The 10,742-nt window shown below is 45.5% G+C and overlaps 1 protein-coding gene across 1 annotated transcript in view; it reads right to left on the minus strand.

The window, feature by feature from the left end:
• KCNK17 (potassium two pore domain channel subfamily K member 17) overlaps positions 1-7,023 on the minus strand; it is a 41,898-nt gene extending 34,875 nt beyond the window's left edge. Inside the window, exon 1 of the mRNA XM_074947620.1 lies at positions 6,796-7,023. Coding sequence (XP_074803721.1) covers positions 6,796-7,023 — 228 coding nt within the window. The remainder of the gene's footprint in view (positions 1-6,795) is intronic.
• Between the last annotated feature and the right edge of the window lie 3,719 nt (positions 7,024-10,742).

The raw sequence follows: 10,742 nt of genomic DNA on the forward strand, positions 1-10,742 counted from the left end.
AGCTCACGTTCAGTGGATTATCCACCACAAGCCCCAAATCTTTTTCAGAGTCACTTCTTCCCAGGACAGAGTTCTCCATCCTCTAAGTATGGCCTACATTCTTTGTTCCTAGGTGTAGACATTTACATTGAGCCACATTAAAATGCATATTGTTTGCTTGCGCCCAGTTTACCAAACGATCCAGATCAGCCTGTATTAGTGACCTGCCTCTTCACTATTTACCACTCCACAATTTTTGTGTTATCTGCAAAATTCATCAGTGATTTTATGTTTTCTTCCAGGTCAGCAGGTTTAAAACAAATAAAAGGAAGTTCTTCACTCAGCGCACAGTCAACCTGTGGAACTCCTTGCCTGAGGAAGTTGTGAAGGCTAGGACTATAACAGAGTTTAAGAGAACTGGATAAATTCATGGAGGTTAAGTCCATTAATGACTATTAGCCAGGATGGGTAAGGAATAGTGTCCCTAGCCTCTGTTTGTCAGAGGGTGGAGATGGATGGCAGGAGAGAGATCACTAAATCTTTACCTGTTAGGTTCACTCCCTCTGCGGCACCTAGCATTGGCCACTGTCGGTAGACAGGATACTGGGCTGGATGGACCTTTGGTCTGACCCAGTATGGCCATTCTTATGTTCTTATGTCATTGATAAATATGTTAAATAGTGTAGGGCTAAGAACTGATCACTGCAGGAACTCACTAGTAACACACCCACTCAATGACAATTATATTTTGAGACCCATCTGTTAGCCAGTTTTAAATCCATTTAATGTGCACCATATTCATTTTATATCATTCTAGTTTTTTAATCAAAATATCGTGTGGTACCAAGTCAAACGCCTGACAGAAGTCTAAGTATATTACATATTCCAGGGACTCTGAAGAAGTTCAACAACGGTAGCTGCAGCGGAGCCCGCAATCCTGGCCTACACCACAGCAAAGGGAGTGAGAGAGTCTGAAGAACGAGTTCAGCTCAGGCAGAGCAAGGCATCCAGCCTACGTGGCGAACAGCCGCTGAGGGAAAGATTTTCTTGTGCACCATAAATGAAAGAAGGTTTGTTTCAGGTGTTCTCAAAGCCGGAAGGAAAACTAGGCTTCTTCAAAGTTCAGGATGCTCAGATCTGGGGCCTTGGTTTGAATGGCTCTCTACAGAAACCTTCCTCTTAGCTATAATGATTTGTCCCACTCTTTAATCGTTAAAAATGTACGTCTGATCCGTGTGTGTGTGATTGGCGTGGTGGGTAGTTGAATGTGCATACGGAACAACTTTAGATCAGAAATAGACAACTGTGGGAGAGGAAAGGGTGGGCTCCACGATTCTGATATATTAGGCCCACAAACACAAGCCAGCTTTATTGCACCAGTGCTTGTCTTGTGCTGAGAAATGTAGTGCAGAAGAAGGGAGAAAAGTAGTCTGACGGGATTGGAAAAGGTGGTGAATACACTTTCAACAGAATGAAGACAATCAAGGGGACCAGAAAGCAACTAATAGTTTATATAACACCAGGCTTAGCCACCTAAGACATCCTCTCCTGATTACAGAGCCTTTCTCATCTGTCTGAATCCATCAACCAAAGTTGTTTCTATCTATTGGCTGATTGGTGGTTTGTGCAACATGAGCTGCTGCTCTCAGTCCAGTTCCTTGTGACCAGGTGTCCACATCCCACACAGCACCTTTGCTTACAGTCTCCGAAGTATGGCCAAGGATTAAATAGACCAAGGACAATGCACTTGTTTCTCCCCCTGAGAGGTTGTCTCTCCAGGGTACAGCAGAGACACTTTGGAAGGGAGTAACATGTGGGCAAAGCCTGCTCTGCTGTTGTCCAAGCTGTACCTGTTCTGGGGATATGCAATAAACATTGGCCTTGAGGGCTGTTAATCCAATACCTTTTATGAACACTACCTAATTTATGAAACTAAATGGCTGCCATCAGACCTCTTCTGAATGTTCTTGCCCCTGTGTGCTTTGACTGTTTGCTCCTACCCTTCCTGCCCCTCCCTTCCTTTGTCCTTCCATCTGGCTCCTCCCATCATTCCACTGAATGATTTACATAACAAATTTTTTTAAAAAAATCACTGAACTAACATAACATTTGCAACCACCACATTGCATTGCTCACTCTGCTTGTACGTTACTTTCCCCCCCACCCTGTGTCTGTCTTGTCTATTTAGACTAAGCTCATCAGAGCAGGACTGTCTACTACTGTGTTTGTACAGTGCCTAGCACAATGGAGCCCCCATTTTGGTCGGTTACAATGCACAACCATAATAAACAGGATGAAAAATAGTACTAAATTAGATGTTTGTACAGTGTTTAGCAAAATGAGACTCCATCCTCTGTCAGCCCCAGGACTCTACTATAATAAATGCAATGAATAATAATGTTTAGAGTTAACCCTAATGAAAAAGCTTTGTATATAAACAATGCTAAAGAACTTTCACAGACTGAAATATGTCAAAGTAATTAAAAAGCCCAGCCACTGCTTTTGCTTTTTCATAGCCACTGTGTCCAGCTCTTTCCTAATTTGCAAGTAATCAAATTATGTGTCTAGAATACCAACATGATAGTGAGATAGGACCGATCATGACTTTGCCAGGTAACCAGTGGTGAACAGATGACTAAGGGAACAGGTCATTTTATTTGTGTGTATGTACACCACACACAGTATTCAAGCAATGCCACAAAGGAAACTGGAAAAGGAACTGAAAGAGAAGGGGGCTCTTGTGTGATTTGTTTGGTTTTTAATTAAATTCATCAGGAAAACCTAACAAATAAAAAATATATAGGGTTATTCAAGATCAGGCCAGGGTTTCATGTAGCAGGAAGTCCAGCCAGCACAATAACCTTCTAATTTAATAACAAGAGTAAGAAAAAAATCCTTTAACTTCCTTCTCCCTCTAGGTCCTCTGTAGCCCATACAGTAAACTTCTTCATTGCTTGTTGCAGCCAATCTCTGGTCAGGGAGGACGGGACTGGGTCTCACACTGCCTTCAGCACCACTGCGAATAGTGAGAAGTCAGAATTCAGAATAGAATCTGGGTCTCCCATCGTAACTGCATATGGTAAAACAAATCAGCAAAAACACACCGGAAGGGCCTTTTGGTTCTCTGTGACAAGCTTATCACCGATCCCTTTAACTGTAAACTTTGTCCTTCTTCTCCCATCCCCCATTACTGTTTGTTACTCTCCTTCATCTAAATATTGCCTTGTAAGCTCCTCAGAGCAAAGGCCATGCCTTTGTATTTATTCTGTAAAGCGCCCAGCACCCATTGTGGGATGTAGCAATGCTTCTCTTGCATATAGCTGCTTATCTACACTGCACTCATCACTGTAGTACTGGAGCACCTTCCAGTCTTGAACAAAGGAACTGACATCTGTCAGATGTTGCTCATTCTTTCAAGGATAAGAATGAGACTTTGAACTTGGATATATACTGTGAAATGCAAAACTGGACTCGTCAGCTTTATTTCGCACTTCCTCTGGCTAAATAGCTCAACTCAAATTTTACACTAGGTTGTTTGTACAGTTAGCACACAAAGTGGATGATATTATTCATTCTATTATGGTAGTGCCTAGGGGCCAGAGTAGGTATCAGGGCCCCATTGTGCTAGTCACTGTACTGCACATAATAAAAAGACAGTCCCTGCCCCAAAGAGCTTATAGTCTATCGCTTCTGGGGGTGAGAGAATGGGATAATCAGCATAATAGTGTTTCACAGCATTTAAGGCCAGAAGGGACTATTAGATCATCTAGTCTGACCTCCTGTATATCACAGGCTATTAAATTTCACCCAATTTACCCTATATTGAGGCCAATACCTTGGATTAGACTTAAATATTTCAAGTCCTCGAAAGACTAAACTGTTCTGTGCCACAGGCATAGAGGCCAGTGTAATTGATTATATGAGATATGCCGAGATGATCCTAGACGATCCATGCTGCATACTGTAGAGGAAAGAGAAAAAACCCCAAAGTCTCTGCCAATTCCACTTGAGGGAAAATTCCTTCTTGACCCAAACCTGGCAATCAGTTTGACCCTGATCACGTGAGCAAGACTCGACACCAGCCAAGTATCTGAGAAAGCAGATTCTCTGCATCACCTCACTACACCTGTCCACCTGGTGTCCTGTGTACAGCAATGGCCAATCCCTGATGCCTCAGAGGAAGGTGAAACTCCCCTGTATCCCTGTCAAGAATACATCTGGCCAATTGTGAATAGGGGTCAGGAAGGAATTTCACAACCCAACACAAATGAAGTTTGGTTACGGGCATTGTCTTAATGCAGAGCTGCAAGTATTATGAGCATGTTAAGGGCAATGTAGAGCTTCCTGTTCTCTCCATGGCACATGGAGAGAGGGATGAACAGTTGGATTCATAGATTCACAGCCTCCTAGGCCAGAGGGGACCACCATGACCGACTACCCCAACCTCCCCACATCTCTCTGCTGCCCTTGGCTGTAAGCTTCCTGGGAGAAATTCATCTGATCTCACCTTCAAGACTACAAGCAATGGTGAGTCCACCACCTCCCCTGATGAGCTGTTCCAGTGTTGCTGCTTCTTCCTGCTACGAAATTGCATCTCATTTCAAGGTTGAATTTATCTAACTTCAAATTACAGCCATTGGATATTGTTATATCTCACTCAGTAAGATTGAAAAGTCCCCTCCCTATCAGCTACCTTTTCCATGTCAATCCTCACAATCTCTGGTAAGACTCTTAACAAAGCTCAATTATGACGGTGGTTTTTTTGCACAGATGAAACAAAAATGCAAAGATTTACCCAAGCCCCACTGGGGTCAGGTAGGATGGCACTACCATCCAAACCACCACGAGCATTTGGTTTGGCAAAACCCAAGTCACCTATCTGAAACAGAGATGGGCCCAAACAAGAACCACTTATCCAGTCTCTCACACCCTCCTGAACCAGAGACGTTTAGATCAAGTGGGCCTCGCATCCAAATCACTCCTGAGTTGGATTTTGGGTTTTCCAAACCAATACTTGTCTGATGTGGAGGTTCTGCAAAACCAAAACTTCCCCTGTTTTGCCCATCTCTTTTGTACATGTGTGGCCCCTAGGGGTTTCAGCAAGAATATATTTGCCCTATTTGGGCCTTGCACAGTTGTCATGGAAATATCCTCAGCACCATTTACACGCATGTTTTTTGGACTGGGTTGTTTGACGCTTGTTCTTTCAAATAACCAATAGAAAACCGGAAAAAAATTATACTGGTGGAAGACGCCAATTAAAACCAGGCTGTTATAATGAAAAATTTTACCACAGCCTCTATTCTACCAAGCCAGGTGGCTTAAAGACTGACAGTTTACTCAGGATAGATGTGGGGAGAAAGATATTTAGGAATTTTCATATTAAAGAAAATACAGCCAGAGATACCTGGACAATAGACACGTTAAAAGCAATTGCAGAAAAATTACGGTGACAGAATGGCTAAATTTAAACATACTGGGGAAAATAAATGTTAATAAAGATTGAGGCAGCCCCACAATTCAAAGATTGCTCCTAAAAGTGCCACTGGAAATGTCAAAACATCTACTTCATTAATAACAATATTTTCAGCAGTCAGAAGCAAATGGGGGGAAAAAGAGCAAAATTAAGTAAAATGACACACCAGTCTAAGAAAAGGAGGGATGAAATGGCTACATTTTAAGAGACATAAAATGACTTAAATATGACAGACTCTGTACAGGTATAAAATGGAATACAGTTGCCTTGATGATTTGGAGAATACATAGGATATTACTCGCACTGGACAGGTCTGCCTAATTCATGTGCAGATTTACAAATCTAGGGTCCAGCTGATAGCGTGTGGAATGTGACTGAAACCAATGGGGCTCCCTAAGACACGCCATCCATCACAGGAACCCAGCGCTATCTGTAACACAGGTAGGGACAAGTTCCCAGGTGAGGTGTGGGGGTGTGTGAGATACACATGGGTAAGCAGATGGAAGGTGGGGAAAGGTACACTTTGAAACAGAAGGTGTGATTCACATCTGTTTAGTCCCACAGAGTCAAGTACATGGCTCAACAAAACTGCCCCCTGCCAGGCCCTGCAGCCTTTAAGGCAGGAGTAGTCAATAGACAGACTATGTCCAAATCCAGACAGCCAAACACTTTCGAACAGACCCCGAAATCTTTTTATTTACTTATGATCATTATTGTTATTGCGATGTGAAACACGTTTCACTGGAGTCTGGATCCTAGGCAAGACATTTGGACCTTGACCAAAAATCATTGACTACCCTTACTTTAAGGGCTAATTGCTCAGCGAAGCCAAACAGGCAGCAGGAGGCTAAGGAAAAGAGGACACAGAAAGAAACTTCCAAGAAGCAGCTTTCCAAGAAAGGCCAATTGATAAGAAGATATCTGAGGGAAGAGCCTGCATCCTAACCAGGCACCTGCCAGCCAAGGGATGGACACGCTGATCTCTTCCAGCAGAGACGAAGTGAGCTGTAGCTCACGAAAGCTTATGCTCAAATAAATTGGTTAGTCTCTAAGGTGCCACAAGTCCTCCTTTTCTTTTTTCAAGCAGAGAGAGTGCCAGCTGTATATGGTGGATGCCACCCATGCATTGGTACTGCTCCTGCAGGAGCTCCCCCAGGGAAGGGGAACCACTCACTCAACATCTCCCCCAGCTGCCCCCTACTCCTCAGGGACCACGTGCCCACCCAGGGGCTGTGGCTACTTGCCCCTTCGGGGGGAAGCGCGCACAGCCACCTCCCCTTGGGAGGGGCTCGCCAGACCCTCTGCCCCCGTCTCCCCGGGGGGAGTCCCCAGCCCCCTACCTGGATGAGGCGCTCCAGGGCCGGCCCCTTCAGGCACGTGTAATTGCCCAGCAGCTCCCACTTGTCCTGCAGCAGCTGCTGCGCCGACTGGCGGCTGGCGGGCCCCTCCAGCGCCCAGAACGCCGCGCTGCCCAGCAGCAGGTAGCCCACGTAGGCCAGCAGCAGCAGCAGGGTCCCGGGCAGCCGCCAGCGCCGCCCGGCCACGGCCTCCCCCTGCGCCCTGCACATCGCACCGCGCCTCCCCGGACTCCGGGCGAGCACCGGCCGGGACCGGAGGCAGGCAAGGCGGGAGGCGGAGAAAGGGCGCTGGGGGTGGCTCCCATGCAGCCCAGGGGCCTCCCCGCTCCAAGGGGGCTGGGGCGAGGGGCCACCCCGCCTCCAGCTCCCTTCAGCGGGGATCAGGGGGACCCAGCCCCCTCCCGGTGATGAGGGAATCAGGAGCATCTGGCACCCCCGGAAGTGGTGGATCGGGGCACCCAGACCCCAGTTCAGTCTCCACGTGCCCTCCACTCTCTGGTACCACCAAGGCCTGACCCATGGGGATGTCGTTCGTTTGTCCTGTGGCCAGCACAGGAGCAGCAGGTCTGGGGCACCACCACAATTTCCCAGGGGCCAGGTGAGAAAGGCTCCAGCTGATCTTACCAGTCCCCTGAGCCCTCTTTGCTACACCCCTGTAGCCCTTTTCTGGGCTGTGCCTCTGGGTTTCCTTTCGGAAGGGCAGCGTCACCATGTGCTCCCCAGCTGCAGACTAACAGGCTCTTCAAGAGTGGGTCTGGCCCTCTGTGCCTTGTTGCCCTCAACCAGTCATTTTCTTCATGGTTCTCCATCCTTGTCCTACGGTATGTTCCGCGGAACCAGTATGTTTAATGTGCATCCCATCTGACTATTCCTGACCACCAATCTCATTATTTCACAGATAGTCCCCTAGCAGTGCCCACCTATCCAGGTCTTTCTGTGCTTGGTTCCTTACCTCTACTCTATTTGTTGGCCAATCATAGAATCATAGAATATCAGGGTTGGAAGGGACCTCAGGAGGTCATCTAGTCCAACCCCCTGCTCAAAGCAGGACCAATCCCCAACTAAACCATCCCAGCCAGGGCTTTGTCAAGCCTGACCTTAAAAATATCTAAGGAAGGAGATTCCACCACCTCCCTAGGTAATGCATTCAAGTGTTTCACCACCTATGATTCTATGATTCTAGTATCAATCTAGTGTCATCCACAAGCCTGGAGCCCCTAGTAGTGAAACCTTCCTCTGAGTTCTTCATACTTGGGAATGAAACCAGCAGGCCCCATGCCACTTTCTGAGGGACTCCACTCGTCATCCTCTTCCACCAGAGGAAACTGACCTTGATCGTTTAATCCAGTGGCACGTGCCCTGTGGTCTGACAGGCACTTTATAGTGATCTGCAGAGAACTGGCTTTCCTCCTTGTCTCCTGCTGCTAAATCACATTAAAAGGCAGTTAAAATATTTTCTTAACATGACTTTTCCATGTAAGAGGTTGATGAACTTGCCCCAGGGCTGATAAGTGAAGGTTAATGGGGGATAGGAGGGGGGAGGGAACGACAGATTGTGACCATGCAGGGGAGTAAGAGCCACCCCTTAAATCCCTGAGAAAGCTACCCAGACCTTGTGTCTGTTTACTCCCCATGCCCAGAGCAGCAGAAATGGAGGAGCAAAGTGGATGGATCCTTGGCTGCAACCATTTACCAGTACAGCTGAGCTGGCAAAGGGGTTGTTATAATTTGCTGCTGGTACAGCGGGTGGAAAGGAGAGCTTCAGGGCTGTACCTAAAGGTGCAATCTAACCCTTTACAGTTAAAGTTGCTCAGATGCATTTCCTCATAACACAAATATTACACATCAAAGGAATGAGTTAAGGCAACATTCACACTCAACATACAAGCAGTCTCCAAGCATTTAATCACTACCACAGTGATGTTCAACCACACCAGCAGTATAATAGTCTCTTTCACATGCTCACTTTCAGTTCAACAGTAGTCACCTGCAATGCATGCATCAAAGAACTGAAAATTGCAGTGCACAGCCTTACCTCTTACTTTCCAAAGTAGTGTTATTTAATAATCACATGTGAGTTATAATCTTAAAATTAGATGTCTCCAGATACCATATGTCAGAGGGACAAAGGAAGAAAAGATGGTTACAGTCTGCATTTCCTATCTCATCAAAAACACAGATACATTTCTACTATATTTTTACATTATGACCGTATAAAAACCAGATCAGCTGCACAATGCATACTACAAAACGTAATCGTGCACAAAGATTACTGATGTACTTAATTACGCTATTTAATACATATATTAATGATAAGGTATATAAAACAACTTCACAGGTGAGAGTTCGGGTTTTCTGTCAAGAACTGAGCCCATTTTCAAATCTAAATCAGGAATTCCTTTGTTAGAAGGAACTGGGGGGAAGAAAAAGATTAGGCTCACCCCAAAAGCTCCTAAAGGGGGACACTTAAAATACCAATAATTCATAAACTAATTAACAGATTAAAATGAAAATCCCTGGCAAATTCTTTCTGCACTCAAAGAGTAAGCATTGTAAGTTTGGGGAGGATACACTGCATTAGGGATTTTCAGCCTTCTTCCATTCAGGACCCAAAAAACACTTCCAGTTTCCTCTTCAGGATCCACCTAACATCCCACAATGCACAAGATTCTGAGAATGGGGCCATGGCAAAAAATTGCAGGTGGTATATTGGTGCTCCGTGCTCAGTGGTATACTGCGGTGGGATCGTGCAGAGACTGCCAAGTTAGGGGGAGATCTTTGGGATGAGTGGGTTGGTGGACTTACTAGTTAGAGGCCTGGTGCTGTCTTGGTGGCCTGGTTGGGGATGCAGCTGGTGATTCTCTGCTCATGTATCCACACAGTGCCCTGCTCTGGGGCAATCCTGTTTACACAGGCTGCAATGCCAGCTCCACAACTTCAGGAGTGTTGTTTCCCCTGCACCAGAGCTGAGCACTTTGCAGGAAGCTGAGAGACCTCCACTCTATACAGGAAGCAGAGAATGCACTGTTAGCAACAGGAATAGGGAGAGGGCAAGATGCTCCTTTCCTGTCCTCTCCTGGCTCCTTAGTGACCATACCATAATAATGCCTGGCCTGGCTCTTATATAGTGTTCTTCAGCAGTAGATCTCATTGCTTCTGCCATTTTATTTTCCTCAGCTGGCAGGTTGTGCCCCAGCACCCATCCCCTCAGAACTCACCCGAGGTTCAAATTGCACCCACTGAGAAACACTGCACTCTTATTCATACATAAAAAAAGTATTTCGTCCCTGCTTTAAGTGCAAATCACAATGTAACCTGAACAACTGAGCTGTTATGGCATCTCCGTGATCTCTAGGCTCTTGTCCAGGGCTTGAAAAATCCACTGGACAGTGGTGAAAAAGAAAATTTCCCCCCTGGTGAGTGTGAGGAGCCTTAAACCATCAACATCTGCAGAATTTAAGATTTTTCTTTCTTTTGTAATTTGTTTTCTAGCTACTATGGTTGTTAAGAAAACCTTTCAAGTGTGAGCTGATACAGCGCTAATGTATCTTCCTGAGTCTGCAGACAGACAGCTCCAGAATCTCTGCAGCTACTTGGAACATTGTCAAAACCAGCAGCAGCAGCACTGTGAATGTAACAAGTCTCTGGATGCTTTCACTTTTACTATTCAGACTAGGGTCAGTGGGGAATTTTTTGAAGAATCAGTGTGTGTGTGTGTGTGTGAATAAAAATGCAAAGTCATCAAAACCAAAACTGTTTGTGAAGCAGCGTCTGTTCTGACGAATCTCCTGACTTGAAAAAACATTGAAAAAAAGTTTTGAAATTGTTTAAACGTTTCTTTGACGTTTTCAAAACAAAGAATTCCAATGTACTGGTTCGGAATGACTTTTTGATTCAAATTTTAAGCTGTTAAGACTAAAAAGAGTTAA

The sequence above is a fragment of the Natator depressus genome, chromosome 3 (genome assembly GCF_965152275.1).
Source record: "Natator depressus isolate rNatDep1 chromosome 3, rNatDep2.hap1, whole genome shotgun sequence".
NCBI classification, from domain to species: Eukaryota; Metazoa; Chordata; order Testudines; family Cheloniidae; genus Natator; species Natator depressus.